The sequence below is a fragment of the Ascidia mentula genome, chromosome 2 (genome assembly GCF_947561715.1).
Source record: "Ascidia mentula chromosome 2, kaAscMent1.1, whole genome shotgun sequence".
NCBI lineage: Eukaryota > Metazoa > Chordata > Ascidiacea > Phlebobranchia > Ascidiidae > Ascidia > Ascidia mentula.
The window spans coordinates 16757350-16782359 of NC_138567.1; the positions used below are offsets into that span (position 1 = coordinate 16757350).

General features: G+C 39.3%; 2 protein-coding genes across 52 annotated transcripts in view; both read left to right on the forward strand.

Annotated features, from left to right (window-relative positions):
- The window catches only part of LOC145890420 (protein NLRC5-like), a 327828-nt gene that overhangs the window by 166776 nt on the left and 136042 nt on the right, over positions 1 to 25010 (forward strand). For 42 of the 50 annotated variants that reach the window (XR_014399557.1, XM_082981463.1, XM_082981464.1 and 39 more), the window contains 3 exons: positions 8461 to 8622; positions 9303 to 9464; positions 10257 to 10418. The exons of 2 other annotated variants lie outside the window; for them this stretch is intronic. Coding sequence is in view for 47 of the 48 variants with exons in the window: in XM_082981463.1 (XP_082837589.1) it covers positions 8461 to 8622; positions 9303 to 9464; positions 10257 to 10418 (486 nt within the window). In the remaining variant the exon portion in view is untranslated. The remainder of the gene's footprint in view (positions 1 to 8460; positions 8623 to 9302; positions 9465 to 10256; positions 10419 to 25010) is intronic. 6 more of the 50 variants (XM_082981431.1, XM_082981442.1, XM_082981453.1 and 3 more) reach the window with 4 other exon arrangements.
- Positions 11811 to 17106, forward strand: LOC145890461 (uncharacterized). 2 transcript variants are annotated; one of them, XM_082981541.1, is made up of 4 exons: positions 11811 to 12153; positions 12674 to 12846; positions 12924 to 13086; positions 15865 to 17106. In XM_082981541.1, the coding sequence occupies exons 3-4, from the start codon at positions 12949 to 12951 to the stop codon at positions 16027 to 16029; spliced, it is 303 nt and encodes a 100-aa protein (XP_082837667.1). In that variant the 5' UTR covers positions 11811 to 12153; positions 12674 to 12846; positions 12924 to 12948; the 3' UTR covers positions 16030 to 17106. The 2 variants fall into 2 exon arrangements, with proteins under 2 accessions (XP_082837667.1, XP_082837666.1); XM_082981540.1 differs by having other exon boundaries at positions 12674 to 13086.

The following is a 25010-nucleotide window of genomic DNA, read 5'->3' on the forward strand; positions in this document are numbered from 1 at the left end:
GTTAAAAACATTGCATGTTGTGGAGGCTGCTATGACTCTTTTAAGGTCTGATTGAACGAAAAATAGTACTTGTTTTGTAACAATGCCACGTGTTCGGTAACAATGCTCCATGTTTGGAAACAATGGTTAGTTTAAAGCGCTTATTTGCTGAACGTTAAAGCAAGTGCTGGCTGGTTTTTGCATGGATTTGTCCAAAAATTTACTTCAGTTGCGTTTATTTAGCCATGTAAACAGTCAAATTTATTGTGTAAGCTGCAGAGAGATGGCCACTGTTTCGACCTAAAAGGTCTCACCTGTGCAACTGGTGTGACTATCAGACGACTTTGCTGACCAAACGGCCAAGCAAATTTATCTTGGGAAGGGATCCCATACGATGATGCCATTAAGTTTTCAACACTACGTAACCGTTCAGTTAAATGCTGTTGTTTAATAGTGACTCGAAATAGAAATTTCTTTCCAAATATTTGTTTGTGTTTTAAAATTAAACGCGTCTTCGAGCCACTTTTGGCACTAGCATCTACAGCAAAAAATTAACAACTGCATGTAAATAAGAAAATCGTTGGCGTCGAATCTCCGAAAAAAGAAAACTAGTAAGATCGATGTGAATGTTGCCAGATTGGCGTGACCAATATGTTAGGCCTAATTAAGTTATTGTAGTGATTCAATTCATGAACATTTGTAGATAACAATAGCGTTTGTCCGTTCCTGGTACCGTATACCGGTAACTTAACTTTTATTCATGCCGTCTGTGTCGAACAGAGGCGTCGCGTGTCGAACACTTAGAATGGCGAAAAAGGCATAAATCGACACCCTGATCCAAAAGAAGATTCACTCATGTTATAGAAGGGGGTTCAATGCAAGATGCGAATGCATGCGAAGTATAATTACAAAACAGTCACATGCCACAAAGATTAATTGATGAACATCATGAAGTCGATGCAGTATTGTTGCATCGTTACCGACGGAGGACGTATGTTATATACGTAGTGGAAACTATTAAAAATAAAAATAAAAAAGGCGCCGTGCAACTGCAGGAATTGTAGGTAAGACTTGCTAAAAGCCCGATTTGCAAATTTAACCTGAAGACAAACCTCTCGGAATGACGTATAAGTGTTGTTGGCGAAACTTTTTTCCTTCGTCACACTTTATTGCCTTCATAGGCTATGATAAAACATTTACACAGGCTGTCAAGCTGTTTCTTGAGTTCATGTGCGAGTAAATAGATAGATTTGCTTTGATATCCGAAAAATTAAAAGTTATTCAAAGCACTTACCTGAGGTTTATGGTGTTACCAACTTTTGTTTTTTTCTAAATCACTGTGTAAATTTATGTTTTTTCTTGCCTCGTTTTGTGGTTAGTTTCATTTCAAGCAATACCCTCTGGTTTAAGTGTGCTACAATAAACAGCACACGATGACCTAAAAATAGCTACCACTAAGTACAAATATCACTAATTTAACAGAAAAAATAAAGATACATAAGGTTTAGGTTAAACATATTTTTATCTTTTAGGATATTTTATGTATTAAATGACTTGATAAATCATAATCATGTAGACCAACATTAACTTATATGGACGCTGACAAGATCAGCGAACAAAGTGCTTGTCAAATAAAGGATGATGAGCCTTCAACATCTGCAGGTAAGTCATTCCTTGTTGTTTTGCTTTACTGCTGTTACCTTGTTGTAGTGCATAAAATGTTTTGCATCTGGAACATGTTGAATTTGTTATTATATATTTGAAACCCTGTCTTTAATGTTGGAGATGTACATAGTTTGAAATGTTGAACATTGTTGTGCATAATTTTGTAGGTCCTATACAAAAGGTTGTAGCAAATGAAGCAAAGATTGAAAATAGTAATGTTGGTGTTCAAGGAAATGTTAACCAACTGTCAGTCATCTTCAACTGCTGCAGAAACAGTAAAAGCACTTATTTTTCTTGCACTTATGTTGAAATTTATGTAATTTACTGCCACGCATAGTTGTTTAATTCATGAAATAAGTGTAGCGATTTTGTGCGTATGTAGTCATGTGTGTCCGTGTGTCTGGTGATGCATGTTGGTGTGTGTCTCGCTAAAAATTGAGATTGGCCTGGGCGTGGTTGAATAAAGTGACGAGCTGTTGCAAGGAGTGTTTGAGAGCTGTTATCGGCTACATTTGCGAGCACGCCAGGACCCTCTGGGATTTTGTGATATGGATGTGAGACTGTGTGCCTTGGAAAAGGAACTGGCAGCAGTTTAAACTATATTTCGAAAACGTATCTGTGGTCAATAATTGGAATAATCAACAAAAGGGAATTCATCTCTCTGCTAGTTTACGAGGCCCAGCTCTCTTAATACAAGACTTAATACCCACAGAGAAAAAGCGGTGCTATGAGGATCTTTGTATGGCTTTGAATAATCATTTCACACATTCAAATGCGCTGCGAGCGAGAAGCTTGTTTCACACGGCAGTAAGAAAACCTGATGAATCATATCTATCATGAATTTGGCAATCGATTAAGACATTTACAGAAAGTGGGTCATCCACAACTGCCAAATAAATGTGAAGAAGAACTTTTAGTTCAACGATTTAACGCTGGTTGTGATAAGCCTCATTTACAAAGCAGTTTGCTTGTTAAAAACCCAAAGAGTCTCCAGGAAGCTGTGGATTTGCTGAGTTCTTTGGAAGCCTACAGCAGTCATGCATCTATTAAGCGACAGACTGCTACGTCATGCCACTGCTGCGTGCAGTTTGGGCACCGTGAGTGGAATTGCAACCAGACTCCCGCTTCAACGTAGAAGTTATGGGACGAGTGATTGGAACCAAGGCGACTCGCGGCACAAAGACCTTTAAATCGCCGCTAGCTGCTGTTTTAGCCGGCACACCAGTGATGACTCATACGGCTTTGGACAGCAACAATGTATGGTACGCCCAATTCTCTATTGATAATTCAGTCAAATTACACTCTTTTCTTATCGATACTGGTTTAATGGTATCATTTTTAGATAAATGTTATTGTAACATGTCAAATCTGTCCATATGTTCCACCAAATTAAATGCTGTAAATGGCACACGTTTACGCACATTAGGAGTAAAAAATGTCGAACTCTCCGCAGGCACTATAAGGCTTGCATGTAAATTAATTGTGACCGATCTTGGTTTTTGCGCGGGTATACTTGGCTTGGATTTTTTGCGTGCCAATAACGCCCTGTTAGATTGTGCCAATGGGAAATTACTATTTGGCAGAAACACTATTTTGTTATCGCAATTTTGTTCTGTTCCGCCCATTCCTTCCGCTCCAACCGACTTGCCAAACCATTTAAAATGCCTACTAAGTAATTGTGAACATCTGTCGGAAAATGAACGAACGCATGTGCGCAAGCTCCTCAGAGAATTTTGTCGATGTGTTTGTCGATGAACACGGGACACTGGTGCGAACGTCTCTTGTTAAACATTGCATCGACACAGGAAATGCCAGACCAATTCGGCAACGACCGCGTCGAGTAACGTGGCAAAAAAGAAAAATTTGTGGAGGCTGAGATTGAAAAAATGCTCGAAGCAGGTGTTATTGAGCGCTGTAATGGGCCTTGGGCTTCTCCCGTTGTTCTTGTCCCTAAAATAGATGGAACGTACCATTTCTGTGTGGATTACCGAAAGCTTAACAAAGTTACTCGCAAAGACGCCTATCCTTTGCCTAAAATTGAGGAAATTTTGGATACTGTTGGCAACGCAAAATACTTTAGCACATTGGACCTCGCTAGCGGGTATTGGCAAGTGGAGATGAGCGAAACCGACAAGGAAAAAAACGCTTTCAACGTCCCTGGAAACGGTTTATTTTAATTTAAAGTCATGTGTTTTGGTCTCACGAATGCTCCTGCTACATTTGAGCGCCTCATGGAAGAAATACTGAGGGGAATCTTGTGGGATTCGTGTCTAGTTTACATCGATGATGTTGTTTCTTTTACTGAAAATTCAGGACTAGCCCGACTTCGCGAAGTGTTTGTTCGGTTACGACGGGCTGGATTAAAATTGAAACCGAGCAAGTGCAAATTCTTTGCCAAATCCACAAAGTTTTTGGGCCGCATTGTATCTGACAGTGGCGTTAGCTGCGACCTGGCGAAAACCATCTCGGTTAGGGAGTGTAAGACCCCGATGTCAGTTAAATAAGTACGTCAGTTCTTGGGCTTTGCGTCATACTATCGTAGATTTATACAGCATTTCGCAACCATTGCTGATCTCTTAACTGCTCTTACGCGAGATAAAATGACTTTTGCTTGGACTTCCCAGTGTCAAAAGGCTTTTAATTTATTAAAAAAATTACTTGTCACTGCTCCTGTTCTCAGTTATCCTACACGCACTGATCCCTTTATTTTGGACACAGATGCCAGTGAAACGGGTTTAGGTGGCGTGTTGTCACACCCTTTCAACTGCAAAGAACGGGTCGTAGCTTATGCTAGTCGAACACTAAACAAATCCGAACGACACTATTGTGCTACATATAGAGTGTTGCTCGCAAGTGTTTACTTTGTCAAGCATTTTTGCCATTTTTTGTGCGGTCGAAGGTTTGTGCTACGTACTGCCCGCGCTTCATTGCAGTGGCTTTTGCACATTAAGGAACAGGAAGGGATGCTTGCCAGATGGTTGACTACACTGGACACTTACAACTTTAAAGTGGTCCACAGACCGGGAAAGAAACACACGAATGCAGACGGGTTGTCGAGGCAGCGCTGTTGCCGGGAGGCACATTGGACAAAACACGACCGACCCCTTACCTTCCGCAATCATCAGGTTTTGTAGAAAGATTCAATCGAACTTTATTGCAAATGCTTTCGTCTTATGTAAATGATAACCATAATGATTGGGATATTCAACTTTCTTTCGTAATGATGGTAAACAGATCATCAGTCCACGAGTCCACCAAATACACCCCTAACAAACTTATGCTCGGACGGAAAGTGAATGTTCCTCTGTATCAGATATGGGGACTTCCTTCGAATCACCATGCTACAGCATGTCGGTGTCAGTATGTGGAAGACATGCGCCAGGCAATACGAAACGCGTACGCGTTGACCAGGAGGGAACTAAAGCAATTTAGTGAAAGACAGAAGAAGACATATGACAAATCAGTTCTACCACAAGAATTTAATGTTGGCCAGTTTGTGTGGTATTACTTTCCACCGAAAAGCAAAAACTCGGAAGAGGGTGGACAGGACCATTGTAGCGAGTTTGTGCGTATGTAGTCATGTGTGTCCGTGTGTCTGGTGATGCATGTCGGCGTGTGTCTCGCTAATTTTGAGATTGGCCGGGGCGCAGTTGAATAAAGTGACGAGCTGTTGCAAGGAGTGTTTGAGAGCTGTTATCGGCTACATAAGCATGAAAATGGCATGATATATTTGGTACACTGGTGTGCAATGGTGTCAACATAACGAACTTTAACAAATATTGAACTGAAGGTAAGAAGAAGAACAACAAACGTGAAGCTAAAACTCGCAAACGCCACACTAGCAGCATTCAGAACAAACGTGTTGGTGAGTTTCTGCATTGGTCTTTTTCCTCACACTCATATTGCCATTTGCATCAGATGCAACCCAACACTTTCTATTTATTCGAAAAACCTAGCCTGAAACGTCAGGCGTTCCATAGATAAAGATATCAAGATTATTCTGTATATTTTTGGTGTGTTCACAAAATTATCAACAACCTAATCCTAAAGTAACCGAGGCTGTCCAGGCAGGTGTTAAAATCCAGGATAAAAGTAAGCTTGAATTTCTTGGAAACATAAACCGAGTCATGTTGACTATGTGCTTTATTTCAATGCACTGTTAGTTGAAAGTTTATCATTTTTGTAGTTGACGAAAAGTTTACTGCATAACCGAATGCGATCATGCACTTGTATACCGTTTTTGTTCAACTTGGTGACATGATTTAACAAACATTTTTAGGTGAGCGTCTCAAGTCAGATTTACGCAACAGAGTAGAGTCCATCGCCAGCACAGAGTCGACACTTGCTGATTTTTCCGAACGACCCATAATCCCAGTCAAACTTTCCATAGTCAGTAAACCGCAACGAATTGATGATGAGTTTCTAGCTGAAGGACATTACCACCGTAGAAACGACTTTGCTAAGGTTTACCATCGGCCGTCTGGTGACATCACCCCAGAACAAATGTTTACTTGGGCAAAGCAAAGAGCGAAAGAGGAGGCAGACAAAAAAATTCCAGAACGCGAGGTTAAAGCGAAAGAAGAATACGTGCAGATGCACGGCAATATTGTGGGAGTTATCGGCCAAGCTGGAATCGGTAAAACAACTTCTGCCAAAAATTGGGCTTTGCAAGCTTTAACTAACACTCAGTTGTTTGGGAAAATATCTTTCTTTTTCTACATTATAATTCGAAACATCGATTTCACCAAGGAGATGACTTTTCTTCAGTTTTTACTTCACACCTTGCAAATTGACGATTATTTCGCACCAGTTGTTGCAAAAGGTATCTTAGAGGCTCTTAAATTAGATAAAGATATTGCCATGATATTCGACGGCGTGGACGAGGCTGGTTTTGAATCATTTTCAAGAGAAGTACCCTTTCCATTGTTGAGAGAAAAGAATAAACCAGAAGTTTATCTCAAGCATTTGCTGAATGGAAATTTACTTCCTTGTGCTCGGAAGATATTTACGTCACGACCAGCTCCATTCTATAAGCTCCATCCTTCACATAGACCAAGGTTTATTGTTGAAATCCTCGGCTTAACTCAAAACTCGCAAAAAGAGCTTGGAAAACAGATTTGCGGTGCAAAATATGACTCGATACATAAAAAGCTAGAAGACAACAAACATTTATTTGCTTACTCTTATGTGCCTGTAAATTTTATTTTGACTGTCAATTACCTAATAAATTTCGATGGTGATATTCAGTTTGTTTCACTTACTCAAGTTCTCGCTTTCACTTGTGTTAAATATTCACAAACTGAACACCTCAAGGGTGAGCAACGAGAATTGGACAAGCTAGTAAAAATGGCTTTTGATGGTTTCAATAATCGAAAGATCATATTTAGCACTACAGATTTATTGGAAGCTGGCATTGATCATTCCACAGCCAATTCATTTTTGAACACTTCTGTTACAAAGAAAGGAAACCTAAAATTAACAATTTTAAATGGACAAAAGCATATATATTTTTCTCACCTGATCTGGCAAGAGTTTTTCGTTGCGGTTTACCTGATGATGATCATGCCCTTACAGGAATTCAAGGAAAAATACTCCCTATTTATCGAGGATAGGTGGGAAGTTGTTGCCAGGTTTGCATTCGGACTTTGTGATTTGTCAGTTTTTGACGACCTAAAGTTGGTAGTTCCCGGATATAGATACGAAGATTGGAAAGCTAAGAATATTCTGCTCCAGAAGCTAATTATATCACATATGGAGAAAAACAACAACGAAAATATACTTCGTGTTTGCAGCTGGGCCCGTGAAGCAAATGATGAAGATATAACTTCATCTGTTTCCAGATTACTCTCAGATAATATGGACTTTTCAAGTTCTTCGATTCATTTGACTGATGTCGAAAACCTATGCTTCGTAATTCGAAACAGGGAAATGACAGTAAGTTAAAGAGTTCTTGCGAGCAAATCTTTTTACCACATATTAATTGTGCAAAAGCGGGCGCGGCAAACGTTGTGTTGGTCTAACATTCTGTAATGTAGGCGTTATGTGCCATTTAGTGTGCTCTATAGCGCCATTGATTTAAAGGTCATAGAATAACAAGGAAGTTGTCATGACGTCAAGCTTGCCCTTTGTAGTTGTTTTATTTTTTTTAATTTAATTTTTTTGTCTGGTACTGGCACCATAGTTAGACAAATATGAAAAGTTGGGAAAAATGCGTCCTTAGAAAACCAATATGTTGATGTTAAAATCATTGCATCATCACATACACTAAAGAAACTTCTCCTATCCGACGACCCGATTGGAGACAGTGGGGCAGCTTCGGTTGCAAATTGAATCCACAGCATTGAATATATAGACCTGAGTAAATGCAGCCTGACAAGTGTTGGTGCCAAACATCTGTACCACAATATTGAATGTTTATAGAAACCTGCAAGCGCCATCTGTTTGCCATCACCACATTAATCCTTACTCGCGCGACATAGGCGTCAGTGTTTGTTTTGTACAATCCCAATGACTTGGACAAACCCAACACTTCTCAGAAAATGCTTGTAATGGTTCTCAAAAACAATGTTTTGATTTATTTCGAAACTTTTACCTCTAATGCAATGATTTTAATTTTTCATCTGTCGTGAAACAACTTCTTTCGAAGAACATACAGTGCGTTGCAAACTTTGCACAGTTGAGGTGTAAGTTATATTTTTTCATCTTTAAATGCGGTATGTATAGAGCTTGTATATAGAAGTAACATTAACGCTGGGTTACATTATTACTATTGACAGTTCATTATTACTATTGACTTTATAGCCACAATCTATTCAGGTAAAGAAGCTCAACCTATCCGACAATCCGATAGGTGACAGTGGAGCAGCTTTGGTTGCAAAACGCATTCACAACATTGAAGATGTAGACCTGGGTGGATGCAAACTGACAAGTGTTGGTGCTGAACATCTATCCGATAACATTAAATCGTTGAAGAATCCGGTAAGCATGATGTGTCTGGGTTTGTTGTGCGTAAATGTCAAACGTTTTTCGCCATCCATCCCGTGCCAAAAATTTGCGTGACCTTTTGTGTGTGGTAATGACATCAAATTGTTGGATAATACCCATTGTACGATTTAGGGCCCGTGCTGGACAGAGACTGCACTGGGTTGAAAGGCAAATTGCAACAATTAATGGCTTGAAAGTAGTAACTTATATTTTATAAATGTTTCAATGAAATTTTTGAAATTATTTTGTAAATTAATGATGTTTTGATGCGTAGTTTGTTGTAATGATTTTCGAGATGCGCCAGGACCCAAATTTTAAAGACAAGCATTGAGCTTAGGGATGGGAGCAGTTTCCGTATTAATTTAGAATAGTGATACAAAGAACTGCGGTCTCGGTAAAAGAAACACTTTATATGAATGAAGGATGCATTTTTTTAATGATTTAATGAACTTGCCGCATGAAGACCCCAGACTTGTAATGAAATACATCATTAAGTTTCCAAATTTTTAAAACAACTTTGGAGAATAACTTGTCTTTACAGGTAGGACAACAAATTATTTTGCGAAACAGTAAACCTGGATTTTAATCCCAAATTTTTCACAATGAAGCAATTGAAAGCCATCAATATTTGTTCGTAACACTAATGATACTCACACAAAAATGTACTTTTTCAGCTGAAGAAACTCAACTTATCTCTCAACCCGATTGGAGACAGCGGGGCAGCATCGGTCGCAAAAAGTATCCACAACATTGAAGATCTAAATCTGGGTAGATGCGACCTAACAAGTGTAGGTGCCGAACTACTCTCCGACAACATATGCTCTTTACAGAATCCGGTAAGGGTGAACTATTTAAGTGTAGGGGCCTTCAGTGATAAATAAATGCAAAATATGTTTTACCAAACAAACGCACTGGAGGACGCATATCTGTATTTCTATCAAAATAAGCTTCATCGAAATGCCCACCTTGTAATGTATCCTCTGTCACAATAGAAGTAGGACGTCACAAAGCAACCAGTGATTCGTAGGGGTTAATTTTTCGGTTGAGTGACGCATATGCATGTGCTGTTGCTAAGGCGAATTTAAGCGAGTTTCGTGTAGTGGGGTTTCGAGACCCCATTCATTTGTGGTTTTGTGAAAGATCCATCCCGCATCCACGCATTCTGGTCAAAATTAGTCGCCGCGCAAGGGCATTATTGACCTCTGAGGGCATTTGATCCCTCCCTGTCGGACATTATTTGGGGTAAATATACATCTGGATTTTGAAAGAAAATGAATCGTTTAAGTATCATATCTATCGCGGTTCAATGATATCAAGAAAAGGCGACAATTGCAAAACCAGTTAGTTGCAAGTAGAATCACCAAGATTGTTTTTCAGTTAAATAACAAACTTCATCGTTTAACTTTCCACATGAAAACCCCATACTTGGAATAAAAAACATCATTAAGTTTCCAAATTTTTAAAACAACTTTGGAGAATAACTTGTCTTTACAGGTAGGACAACAAATTTTTTGCGAAAGCGTAAACCTGGATTTTAATCCTATATATTCCACAATGAAGCAATTGAAAGCCATCAATATTAATTCGATATATATTAATTATACTCACAAAAAAATGTACTTTTTCAGCTGAAGAAACTGAACATATCCTTTAACCCGATTGGAGACAGCGGGGCAGCTTCGGTTGCAAATTGCATCGAAAACGTTGAACAATTAGACCTGAGTAAATGCGACCTGACTAATGTTGGTGTCGAAGAACTGTCCGACAACATATGCTCTTTGAAGAATCCGGTAAGCGTGAACTATTTAGGTGCAGGGGCCTTCAGTGATGAATGAATACAATATACGTTTTACCCAAGATATCAAACAAACGCACTGGAGGACGTATATCTGTGTTCTATTTAAATAAGCTTTGCATTGTGTGTTGTTCCATCCAGGAGCAATAATTTCTTTTTTAACTAGGAAGAGTATTAGGTTCCTATACAAGTCACAAAACCCAGCAACGGTCATTGGAAAAAAACAAGCGGAAAGGTCGGCGGAGGTGCATTATTGCATGGGGCCTTAAAAACAGGATTTCTTTGGTTAAATTGCAATTTTTTGTGCAATAGCTTTTGAGGTCATCGATTATCGTCGACAACATAAATAAATTATTGCTTAAACTTTTACCTATTTATTCAGCTGAAGAGACTCGACTTATCTTACAACCCCATAGTGGACATCTTGGCGGCTTCCGTGGGAAGATGCATCAAAAATATCGAAAATGTAGAGCTGAGGAAATGCGACCTGACAAACGTTGGTGCCAAATATCTTTCAGAGTATATAGAAATGTTGGAAAATCCGGTAAGGCTCAACCAACCAACCATATATTCTTTATGCTATCGTTTAATAATAATATAAATATAAACAAGTAGTTTGTCCTTGTTGCACAGTGGTTCCTAACCTTAATTATATCGCTTAAGTCCAGCACTGTTTTTTTTTAAATATGACCCAAATGAGTGATTTTGGTTAACATAAATGTTGTGTAAAAGTAATAAAACAATAAAATCTTAAACATTATAGCTTCCATCGAAATAACATTAAATGTTCGCTTTGCTTGAACACTTTCAAGCAAACGTAAAATTTCCAAACAAAACACACTTGCATCAGTTAATATTTGTAACATAACATTCCACTTTCATACACAGCCAGCTAACCTTGTCACAGGGGTTTGACCGCGCCGTCAGGAAAGAACAATATTCTTTTATTCTGCGGCACAGTTAACAAACTGTGACACGTTCACTAAACAAACAAACACATATTAGCGAACAGTCACACACTCCCCCCCGAAAAATTAATAAATCGCAGCAACTTTCAATTTTTACAACACAATTTCGACGCGCGTTTGTATCAATCGTTTATCAGTGTTTCTCAGCGACCATTGTCGCCGGGTCATCGTGTGGCAGGTGATCGTCTCCTCTCCCATCAATTGGTACGACCACACACAGCTTGTGAATGGGTCTTCGCACAATCGTTCCTCTCGATCGAATTCGAACACTGCGGACCACACCGAAGTCATCAGGTTTGGTTGATTCAACGCGACCGATCGACCAAGAACGTTTGGGGGCAGCATCATCAACCAGAAGGACCACATCACCGACCTGGACATTTCTCTTCTCATGATGCCACTTCTGGCGAGCGATGATTGTACGCAAGTATTACCGAGACCATTGTCTCCAAAATTGATCTGCAATATATTGGACCTTGCGCCAACCCCGGCGCGCGTAGCAGTCACGATCACTTGTGACGGTTGGAGGAAACGCTCCGGACGGATTTATCCTTAGCAAGTGATTAGGTGTCAATGGTGACTCACTAACGTCATCAAGTGTGACCGGAGTCAGGGGTCACGAGTTAATAATTGATTCCGCTTCAAGCAGAAACGTTTGCAGTTGATCATCGTTGAGGACTCGTTCGTTCGTCAACAAGGAGAGGACGCGTCGAACAGACCGAATCATCCTTTCGCAGGCACCTCCCATGTGACTTGCACCAGGTGGGTTAAAGTGCCACTGAACTTCTTTCTTTTTGAAGAACTCTTCTATTTGGTTCTGGTTCCATTCACGTACGGCGTCACGAAGAACAAGCGCGGCACCCACAGAATCCGTGCCGTTATCGGAATAAACTTACAGCACTTCGCCGCGACGACCAATAAATCTGCGAAAGTCATTTATAAAGGCATCGGTGCTTAGGTCATGTGCCACCTCGAGATGAATTGCTCTTGTAGTTAGGCATGTAAAGAGACAACCCCATCTCTTAACTTCGCAGCGCCTTTGTTTGACGACTAGAGGTCCGACCAACTCGGCTTCAGCCGTCTGCAGCTCTCAGGGCCGAGGAGCCAAATCTCGCGGTTCTCGCACTTCGCAGAATTGCCTTCAAACGCAAAAGCCATGCAGCAGCACGTTTAAGTTGATACAACGAGAAAAATTTCGTTATTAAAACATCCTTGGGAGGACATTTTTCTACCACAGTAAACACACCACAAGATTTCTAATGAAATACATTAACCTCAACAGGATCTGTAGCAGCGTCACCAAACATATTTGGCCAGTAGTCGGGGGTCTTCTTGAGAAACGACGGTCCGTCAAACCACAATTCATTCCTCACCAGGGCATCGGCTGGGACTCCCCTCGAAGCCAAATCAGCAGGATTTTCCGTCGTCGGAACATGTTTCCAGTTCTTCACACAGGTATTCTTCTCGATCATAGCCAAACGACGAGAGACAAACAACGGAAATCTTCGTTTATCATTTTTAATGCTTTGCAGCACCACAGACGAATCCGTCCAAAATATGGAGGGACGTAGGTCCAAACACATTTCCTTTCTGACAGTCAGTTCCACGTCCACAGCCAGAACAGCAGCCATCAGTTCCAACCGTGGAATAGAATTTTCACCCTGGGGTGTTAGGCGACATTTACTCATAACCAAGGTACAGGTCACTTCGCTTTCTTTATTCGTTGATCGGAGGTAGCACACAGCTCCGTAGGCTTCTTTGGATGCGTCAGCAAACACATGAAGTTGACTTCTTATCACATTGGCGCTGACACCAAAACCAAATGATCGTGGAATGCGCCTTTCCTGAAGGCTGTGTAAGCAGACTAACCACTTCTCCCATTTTCGTAAGTCCTTAGCAGGCATCTCTTCGCACCATTTAATTTCTTGCTTACACAAGCTTCTATAAATAAGCCGGGCTCGCAACACGACGGGGGTAACAAAACCCAATGTGCCGAATAGAGAATTCATAGTTGACAAGAGGCCTCGGCGAGTGCGCGGCTTCATTGGCAACGAAACAGCAAATATAAATGCGTCAGTATGAACATTCCACTGTATACCGAGCACACGCTCTTGTAATTCAGCGTCCATCGGGCGCACCTACAAAGCAATTAATAATTAATTTTTCGGTAAGCGATCAAGAATCTCCTTGCAGTTTGACAACCACTTGGTCAAGCGAAATCCACCCTTCTCAAGCAAGGAGCGCAGACCATCGACAAGCTGCAATCCAGTTTCAACGTCTGTCACCGATGTGAGGCAATCAACAACGTAGAAATTACGTTCAACCGTAGGCAACAATGGGTTCAAATTCACTCCCAAAATCTCTAGCGGTTTGACGTAAACAAAAGGTTGCGCAGCTTGGAGACGAAGTTGCCCCGAAGAGATGTACATTCATTCTGTGGGGCACAGGCTCACCTGAAAGGTTCCCACCAGGCCAACAAAGGAAACACAAACTGTCACGATCACGAGGGGCAACTCTCACTTGGTAAAACATGGCCTCAATGTCAGCTACCAAGGCAATTGGCGACTTGCGGAAGCGCAACAAGACGCCAAGTAGACTGTTGACAAGATCAGGACCTTGCATCAACGCTTGGTTCAAAGACAGTCCACGGTATTGAGCTGCGTAATCAAACACAACATGCAACTTACCAGGTTTGTGAGGGTTCACAACACCATGTTGAGGTATGTACCACGTCCGACGTTTGGTTATCAGTTCCTCCTCTGGTACTTCTTCGGCTAATCCTTTGTCGATTGTTGCTTGCATTTGCTCAGTGTACTTCTGATGCATTTTCTCGTCGTTGCTCAATCGACGTTTCAACGATTCCAATCTTTTGTTGGCCATCTTCAGATTGTTAGGCAAAATTTGATGATCATGTCTCCACGGCAGTGGCAATTCATAATGTCCATCAATGTATAGGATGGAGTCCTTTATCAATTGGTACGTCCTCCGATCTTCCCTGGAGAAAGGACTTCCAAACAATTCGTCTTCTTCTTTGGGGATCAGGTCACTCTCGTCGCTTAGAAACATGGTATGGGCGGCGTCCATGACGCAAGCAAAGTTGGCATCTGCAGCAGATTTGCGGACAGCCTCGAGCGATCGACCTAGTAAAGAGGCGTCTTCACGGCATCCGAGCATTCGTCGTTTCCAGGACGACTGCACTGTACGCGATGTGCCACAGGTACATTAGCACCAATCAACAATGTGACAGTTCCACCAGCAATGGAAGACAGTTGTAGACTCCTTATTGATGGGTGCATCTTCCGAGTTTTCCAGGTGGGAGACTTGTTCGGTTTCACAGGTATTTGTTGAACAACTACTACTTCTGGCAAGTTTATTTGCTCACCTCCATCAAGTGGTTCGACTGACACGGAAATTGCGGCAATGGAAGTGGTCCCATGGCGAACAACGACAGGTACAACATTCAGGTACACACCAGACGCGTTGACACTTGCACTGTACACGCGACTTCGGATCGTACAGCAAGCAGGATTGTTATTCTTTACCCCTTCGGATACAGTAGGAGGGGCTGGGTGATGGAGCAATTTGTGGTGCGATTTACCATCGCATCCGTTGACAAAACAACTTTGACTGGAATCACAGTCACTAGCACGGTGGCCAGCCTTTAAACACTTAAAACACAAACCCATTGAACGCACGAACCTGTTTCAAAGTTTGCATTTACTGGGGGCAGGAACTCACGTAGCGCTGAAAGATCTTGCGGCGTTTTCATAAGACTCTCTGCACAAGCGTAGCTATCTTGTAGAGCCTTTAAAGCCTCTACAATTTCGTTTTCTTGATCTTCCGTCATACGGTTTACTTGTGATGCAATTTCACGGCGTGGCAATGTCCGTGGTGACCAAATCAATCGTCGATCCTTCGCTTGTTGGCGATTCCTAGTTTGTTAACGATGTAACACGGCCAGCTAACCTTGTCACAGGGGTTTGACCGCGCCGTCAGGAAAGAACAATATTCTTTTATTCTGCGGCACAGTTAACAAACTGTGACACGTTCACTAAACAAATATACACATATTAGCGAACAGTCACACATGCAACATGACATACGGTATTAAACTCACCAATACAAGATGCACAAAGGACCGACTTCGAATCGCATTCGGTTGCACCAGGTAAATATACGTTATTCAGTTTCTATTCAAGTTACCAACTTGAGTCAATTCACTGCAATTCACAATAGATATTTTCATTTAACCACAAAAAAACAGTTTACTGCACGCGGACAAGTTCAACACTAGTTCAACATTAAGACTGCTGGCACTACCCTTGCATCATACAGTTGGTAGGGGCATTATGACGTTTCTATTGTTGTGAAATTTCCTCACATGCAAAGTTACACGCACAGAAATCTTACATATAATTTCATCCTTTGTTTTCATGTTTTAGTTCTCAGGCTTTTATTTTGTCATTTATTTAGATGGAGTCTCTGATTCTTTCCGGAAATGACTTGGACGATGAATGTGTTGAGTCATTGGTTGGATGTGTTCACAACATAAAGAGATTTCTTGCCATGGATTGTGATTTTACACAGGCAGGGAAGGATAAAATTACATCTAATACCCAAGGAGTAGTTCAACTTTAAATCCTAAAACAATGTTTTGCAAAAAACAAAACTCTTTCTTCTCTTTTTGTAAAGACACGGTTTTAACAAATATTTAGTTTCTAACGTCAATATATGGCAAAAGGGTGCAAATATGATTTCATTAAATGATCAAAGTAAACGAAAAATGCAACAAGACATATCGTTTTGGGTTAACGTAACAAGAATTGCGAATTGGGGTTTGTACTAAAATTCTAATCTGCTTAATCGTGCTCGATAGTTGTTGTAATTTTTCTTATTTGAATTTGAACTTTGATTTTTGGACTTGAATCTCATTTTTTACTACAGTTTGAACACAAGTCTATCACTCTGCAAAGGTTTATTCATTGTTTTTAAAATTTGTCTGAGGCATTTAAAAACTTCTGTGGCACACAGAAATGTTTACATTGATTATAAAAAATAGTTATGCAAAATTTTTCTGCTGCGAGATTGTATTGGCAAAAGTACTTGTTTTTCAAGAACAAATAAAACTAATTTGTTGTTTTAATGTTCCTTTCCAGTCGGGTCGAAAGCAGTTTGTAAACTCACGCGATTAAAACTGAACGTTCTATGAAAATTTCTAGTCGTCATCAATAGAGTTTTCAACGATAACTAAATATTTTCTTTTTATCCTGGGAAAAAAATGCACACATTATTGTTGATTTTTTGAACCAAGATATACACTGTACAAATCTGTAGTCTGAAGAAAAATATATTGTCATAATCTTGATTTCGCGTATTCTTTACTCATTTTAACTGTGAGTATCCCTTGTCAACCATTCGTTGTGCATAGGTCCTGCTAATTCCTGGTACTTTGATCTCTCATTCTGTAAAACAATATTGGTTATAAAATCAGAATATTGATTTAAATAAAGTAGCTTCCAAATAAAACACCATAACTTTATTTGATTTCTCTGCGAAAAATTGACCAAACAATCTTTTTGGTCATAATATATAAATATATCCCAACTAGAATATCGTCCTATATTTGCTAAAGGAGGTGTGTTGTTTGCTATTTGGCGCCACTAGTGTCAACCTCGCATGCCCATGATTAACAGTGTAACGTCAGTGCATGTTCTTGTTGGCGTGAAATAAATGTTGGATTTTAAATAACGTGCCACAGACAGTACAGGAGGTATTTGTTATGTTGATATTTTAGGTTCGGCAACTTCCAATATCAACTCATAGCAACGTCACAGATATGAGTAACAGAAAATATAAAAAATACAAAGTAAGAAACCCTGGGGTTCGTAATAAACAGTGTACACAACTATTTTCAGTTCAATGTTAATTATTTGTAAGGAAGCTCACGAGTCTACTTAATTATGTGGAACTTGGAATTAACTGGTCGGAAAGTAAAAGCCAAAGCTTATATATGCTAATCACGGTAACGCAGACGTTTCAAACACTACTGTGGAAGCCAGTTCACACTGGGCTGTATACCAAGTGGTCCAGCTTTGTTCCATTTTTTTGCAAAAGGAGCTTGGTTAAGTGCCTTCTAGAAAGGAAAAACCCATTTCTATAAATCTTTACATGCAAACAAAGATCCGATTTTTCCAAAAATAACAACAAATTTGATGATAGTTGACTCACTGATGCTAAACGTATGGATTCATCATTTCTGAAACTTTCTGTCGGTCCTTTTGGATTTTTTTTTAAAATAACGCAGTGTTTGAATTCCTTTTTCGAGTTAGCCCAGCGGTTCTGAAACTTTTATGCGTGTGATGCATGCAAAGATATACCGCACTTACGAAGCACCAGTTATAAATCTGTCAGGACGATTTTGTTCTTTATCTAAATTTGTGCCCTCTGCACAAACCAGACAAAGATTAGGCTCATGGTAAATCATTAGTAATGACAAGATGTTCTTGTTTCTTATTTTCCATCGAATCTATCGATGCTGCTACATCGCTGTTAAGCACATCCAAAATTTGTCTTCGATCGCATGTACAATCTTTCAATATCAACTCTTAAACGTTGATTTGATCCAATTTCTCTACAAGTTGTCACATATTTAGGAAATCTTTCCAAAAACAACCGTTTAAGATTTAATCAGTTTATTGACAGCAGAGTTGAAAACTTATTCATTGTAAGTTGTAATACCAACTATCAATAAGCACGAAAAGTGTTTAGGGCACAGACGGCTTTAATGTTGAAGTCACTCTTCAGAAATCCAACAAATTGTTGTTTATTTCTTCCATCAAGATATACACGGTACAAATCTGTAGCCTGAATAAAAATAAATTAACATAATGTTGATTACGCGTATTTTTAACTCCATTTACCTGTGAGTATCCCTTGTCAGCCAATCGTTGTGCATAGACTCTGCCAATTCCAGGTACTCGACTAATTGGGTGATCCCTCATGGGACCGGAAACGAAGTCATCATGTTTGAAAGTTGTGGGGAAATTCTTTATATTTAATATCTTTGCAAAGGAATTAAATACATTTGTTTGCTAAAAATAAAACAAGATACTAAATTCTTCTAACAAAGCATGCGTCTATACGTTTCATGTAATAGTTTCTGTTTTTACTCAAGTAATGACAAAAAAGAAACACATGTTATATCAGCTGTATCACCTAGAAAATGACTTGTTAACATACCATGCCTTGATTTTAGCGAAATGCAACAGTCATGTGATTATTCTAGCCTTTCTTCGTGAAAGACCTCACTTGATTTCTCTACGAAAAATGAAACAAAAATCCATTCTTCATTTCGATCATCGATCCACATTTTCGTCCACACCGGGATTCGAACCCAGTATATTCTGGCCGGGAAAACCCTTTTTCCCGTAAAATTAGAAATTACAGGCAGTGAAAACTATCCGTAATTTACAGATGTAACAATAGCTCACAGTTATAAAACACGCACAGGTAAACGTGTCTGCACACAATGAATGACTTTTAACGCTAGATGTCGATCGAGAGTCTGTCACCGTCAAAACGCCAGTCTGCTGTCTTAAGGCAGGGGTTCTTAACCTGGGGTCCATGAACCCCCAAGGGGTCAGTGAAGATGCATTAAGGGGTCCATGAAACGAAATACAATAATTCCGAAAATCTACGTATTTTCCTCTGTACATAAGGTTTCGCTGTCCACGAATTTTTCTCTGTCCACGTTTCCACTTGATCAGGCCACAACGGCAGCCAAATATGCACCTCGAATAGTTTGAGCAATTGCGAAACTGCCTTTGTGATGCAATAATACATAATAGCTACTCTACTATTGCAAGTCTGGCATCGTAGTATATGTGCTTTCTGCTGTGAAAGGCTACACTATTGTACGTGCGTGCTAGTGTTTCTACCATCACTATGTTGATTAAAACCTAATTTCGACATTTACAATGTGTTTCTTGCAAAGGGGTCCACCGCTTTTCAAAGAATGTTTTAGGGGTTTGTGATCCAAAAAAGGTTAAGAAACACTGCTCTAAGGCGACTTGTGACGCGAAAACACACATGTATTGCGCTCAACACGAATAAGGGGAAAACATTAAAGAATAGATATAGCTCCAAATCCAACATCTTGTTTGTTCTTTGCTGCCAGCACTCAGGCACGACCGCAGCGCCTTCTATGACGTCACGCAACAATATCTCGCTTTCGCACGATTTCGTTCGCAGCGGCAAAAGTGCGACTTTGATCAGCTGTATCTCAGAAACCAGTCGTCGTATCAAGATACTTTTTTCGTCAAAAATGTTCTCAAGATATGAACATTTCTTAGTTTGATTATTAGCATGCTTCATTTTACGTGTCGTATGCACTTTAAACACCTCTTTGTAAAGACCGCCCAAACACAAATTTCGCAGCAGCAAGACCGTCTGAATTAAGTCGCACCTTGGTGTGTTGGAACCACAGCTTGATTAATTTCTTTTTTTTAATCTCTCGGCATGCTTTCTGGAAAATTAATCTGTTCCTCTGTGCTGGGAAGCACCTGCTCTTCTGAGCTACACTGATAGGTTTATGGATCTGCAGACTCATTGCTGGTTGCGCTATCAGGTATGGCTGTCGCATAACTGCATTCTTCCCCGTCTTCGTCAACTCGCTTGCGCTTTCGCTGGAAAAATGCCTGTATACTTGGCTGGCTTGTCATTTTCGCAGTTGACATTCGGCAAATATGTCAACAAACGCTCAGTCTGCACTTTTAAACGATTTTACACCACTGTAAAACAATGCTAATTCTTATCATTATGTTGCGTAACAAAGCGCGAAACACCTGTGTTTGTTATGATTGTGACTTGAATAGCAAAAACAACCCGTGAAAACCAAGACGAGCGTTAGTAATAATTTTTTTTCTGAAAATATTTTTTCTTTTTAAACAAAAACCAGGGGTTTCGCCTATAATTGATGGTGTCTATTGGTGTAGGTCCCGCTATGTTTTAGCCGTTGCGCCCTTTTGTTTTTTTTCGTCGCATAATTTCTTTGCCCGTGGGTTCGCTACTGTGTTTTTTTTTATTCTCTGAAGAAGCCTAGTCGTACGTACAGGCGAAACGTCAGAAAATACAATCTTTTTTTAACAAAACTGGTGTGTATTTGTTGTTTTTCACCAGAAGAACGCCAGATTCATAATTCATTGTGATACCTCGAATCGAACAAATGCTATGGATCAGACTCTATTGACGTCATCATTTCGTCACAACATTTTAAAGTGGACGCACTGATTGTAACAACGACACCACTCTTTCTCTTTAAACTTTTATGGACCAAGAAAAATTGAAGTCAAAAGAATGTTTTTTTATGCAAAGTATTGTTTAACTAAGCTGTAGTCTACCGCCAGTGGGCGTCAGAGATTTATCTCAACCCATTTTTAAGTGTCGGGTCGAGGCGGTCTCTGCTTGACTCTGACCTCGATTCTGCCATCAACTCCATTTACCTCTGGGTATCAAACATTTTGTTTAGTTCATTTCGTATGTTATTGGACAGTATTATGATCGTACAATCATATGTTAACACAATTTACAGGTATAGAAAAGCATGGTGGTAATTGTTAACACAAACCTGGCGTCAGGGGTTAAGCTAATTTACACGCTAGGTGCCGCCCAAGCGTGGTAAGATTGAGAAGTATTGTCGACGATGCATGTGGTCGACGTAATGCACTTACACTGCAATTTCTCCACTTATTTGCTCTGACAATGTTTGTATTTGTCATATGTATTCATTGGAGCGTGAAGCCCTGTCATTATTTCACGTTGCTTTTCGATTTTTGTTTGCCCAAAGAATTTTATTTAACGTAGTTGCATTTGTGGGTTAATTTGAAACGTTTTACTGATATGTTACATGAAGTTGCTATGAATGTCCAAACTAAGTATGTAGTACTGCAAACTCTTTTTTACTGATTTTTATGTTTAGTTTTTCAATAAATAAATTCCAACCCAACAAACTATTGATTTACTCAACAAACTACAGTAATAATCTGGGAACAGGTTAGTCTTATAGTTCTGTCAATTGCTTCATTTGTGTGTTGTCTGTTCTCGTAGTGGTTTAATGTGAGTATACCTATAGGCTAATTGGCCGAAGCAACTGTTTTAACCTGGATTAGCTTTTCACTGACTTAAGTACATGGCGAAAAGTAAAAATTTGTATGGAATACACCAGGCTTAATAAGCATGCATGCACGATGACCCTTTTCTACAAACAGCACTTACTCATTAATATAAACTTTGACGCGAATTTATTACTTTGGTGAAATTTACTGTGTGAAAAAAAGGTTTGTTGTTTTGTGTTTATTGCGTTACTGTTCTTCAAACTTCCTCTGGCAAGTCTTTTGCTTTAATTCGTACAGAACCTGGAAAGAGGGTACTTCGATTGGATCCAAAGAAGGCTATATGCCATATCAATAGAATACATTTGATGCTAGTTAATCAATAACTTAGTTTCAAACAACGTTTTGTTGAATCCATTTGTTTACACATCTCAATCACGAGACGAAGTATGCGCCGTTGGTAACGTATTGTTGGTCGCGGGTTTTGTATCTCTACTGTGCAAAACACTTCTCCGTGCATTATAATTGATTGTAACCCCCGGCTTTAAATAATTCGTCACGTTGTCAATGTCGTTTTTTAACATTGTCGTTGGTTTTAATTTTGACAAATGTTTCTACAATGTTTCATGTGGGAAATTGTTATTGTATATATTTATTTGGGTTCTCGTTTTAAACATTTCTTGATACCTATGTATGATATTCCCGAAAGTAAATTTTAGCTCGCAGAGTTGGCAAATACAAAATAAAGTTTTGCATTAGCCAATGTGCTTATTAAGTCACAGTTACGACGTTTTCTTATTCTCGAAGTGGGTGAAAAGTAATACATCTCCTTTGAATTAATTAAGCGCTCCGGCGCTCTTGCGCAAAAAAGGGAGAGAATAAACAAGGGGAGTTCGAATTCGCTTTCTTTGTTCATTTCATTTTCAACTGGCTTACAGGATGGAGGTAAATCATTGCCAGACAAATCAACGGAAGTAACCATTATCGTTTCAGTATGCATAGCTGTGAAGAAATAGAAATGTTACTAATTTAGTTCAACATCTAAAAAGTAGTATTAAAGAAGCGAAGGCATGACTGTATAAACAGACAGTAATGTTCCATTCGTCACAGAGAAAAAGGCACTCGGAACTGGAATGCTTTACAGGCGATGTACCTGTTATAGGAATGATTGACCCTATTTAATAAAAAGCTGTTGCAATCTACTAAATTATGCTCTTAATTTTTACAGGTTTGTTTTTGTTGGCTGAAAAGTATCATAAAGACCAACATCAGCTTACATGGCTACTGATTTGGCCAGTGAAGGAAGTATTGGTGTGATAAGTGATGATGAAGCTTCAACATCTTCTGGTAATTAATTAGTAATTAATGCGGGATCTGCGTGCAAATAAATAATTATTTATTTTAAACAGTGTTTATGATACCTGTTCTGCTTAGAAATGTTTTGTTGTAAGTATGTCTTAAATGTTGGTTTTGTAAAGTTGAACACAACTTTAATGTTTATTGCCCATTTTAATTAAGTGTCAGTAAAATTATTAAAAAGGAATATTGGTTGACTTACTGGAACTTGTTGCAGAGCATCAGGATGGTAAGAGCGAACAAGCTAAAAGGCTTCAGTGTCCGGAGAGGACAAAGCATCATCAATCTGAAAGAAATTTGAAACCTAAGAGATCTTGGGACCATGGGACTCAGAAAGCTCACAATAGGGATGATGAGTCTGAGGGAAATCGAAAGAGGTCGAAAAAAGATTGTGAAAATTGGGGTCATGGCGACGAGAGAGTACAAAATCAAAATGTAGAGCGGGATCAGATGAATACTCAGGATCGAAAGCCAGATCAGAATCATCAAACTGAAACCGCCCATGGGCAGACTGCGCAAAGTGAAGGTAGGAAATATTCAAATAAGAATGGTGAGTTGGGATTGTTTTACAGATTTCTTGACTCTCATCACTCTGTAAACACCAAAATTTAACGTTGTGCGGATATTTAAGAAAAAATACAGCGAATATCAAATTTATTGTAATTGGATATTTATGCCTAGTTAAACAACCACAATCCTTGCACGTTCTTAGCTTTTCTAACAAAGGAGTTTAATTTTACTCGTAATAGGCTTTATTCGTTGCGTCAGTGCTTTGATGCATTATAAAAATAATGCATTAAGGATAATCGAGGCAAATTGGTTCATATTATAATTTCTGGTGACTACATCATGACTGTTTTCTTGTGCTAATTTATTTTAACCCTAAATGCTGGTTTGGCAATGTTTTGAACTTTCATAAATTTAAACTTTTGAATTTGCAGGCCCATTTCAAAGTTTTAATGCAAATGGAGCAAACATTAAAGGGATTGCTGGAGTTCAGGGTGATGTTTATCAATTTAATTTTGAATCACCACATCCGCAACCAGATATGGCACCTTCCGTTTCGACAAATCAGCAAAGCATAATATGCTTAAAAAAATGTAAGATCAGTATATTTACAGCAAATATATGCAGCTACGTAACTGGGACTTTAAAAGTGCTTGAACCACAATATCCTAAATGTTTTAGGGTACTATGCAAGTCTTTTCTCCATGACAAATCATGTTACAATCGGACTTGTTTCTGTCTGAGCTATTTCCTTAAAAGAAATTTTTTTAGGTGAGAAACTAAAATCAGCTTTACATGATAAAGTAAAAACCATCGGAAACGAGGAATCATCGCTTGATGATTATTTACCCGTAACACCAATCAACCTCTCTCTTGTCAGCAAACCACAAAAAATTGATGATGAATTTAAAGCAGAAGGGCATTACCATCGCAGAGAAGATTTTACCAATGTATACAATCGACCAACCGGTGACATCACCCCTAAACAATTGTTTGCTCGGGCAAAACAAACAGCGCAAGAAGAAGCAGACAGAAAATTTCAAACATCACAAGTCACAGTCAAGCAAGAATACGTGGAGAAGCATGGAAATATTGTAGGTGTTGTCGGACAAGCTGGAATCGGTAAAACAACTTCTTCAAAACAGTGGGCTTTAAAAGCTTTATCTGAAGAGAAACTGTTCGGAAAAATATCTTACATTTTCTACATTGTAATTCGAAAAATCAATTTCAACACGAAACTGACTTTTCTTCAGTTCCTCCTTCACACTATGTCACTTGATGTAGATTACACTTCATCTGAGGAAAATGATATCTTAAAGGCACTCAAAAAAGATACTGATATTCTTATGATTTTTGACGGGGTGGATGAAGCAGTTTTCAAATCTTTCGAAAGCGAAGTTTCTTTGTCACCAGAAACAAATTCACCAGAAGTTTATCTAAAGAATTTGTTGGGAGGAAATTTGCTTCCTCGTTCCCGAAAGATTTTTACGTCACGAACAGCTCCATTCTACAAACTCCATCCTTCACATCGACCAAAGTTTATTGTTGAGATACTCGGCTTGACTCTAAACTCACAAACAGAACTTGGACAACAGATTTGCGGTGCAAAGTGCGATTCTATATTGACAAAACTAAAAGAGAATAACG

Bases quoted from the DNA above. Each gene is read 5' to 3' on its own strand.
- LOC145890461 (XM_082981540.1), top strand. From the start codon at position 12,913: ATGCTTTGCAGCACCACAGACGAATCCGTCCAAAATATGGAGGGACGT. The intron at 13,087-15,864 runs GTACAGGTCACT...TCATTTATTTAG, and splicing joins GACATTTACTCATAACCAAG to ATGGAGTCTCTGATTCTTTC.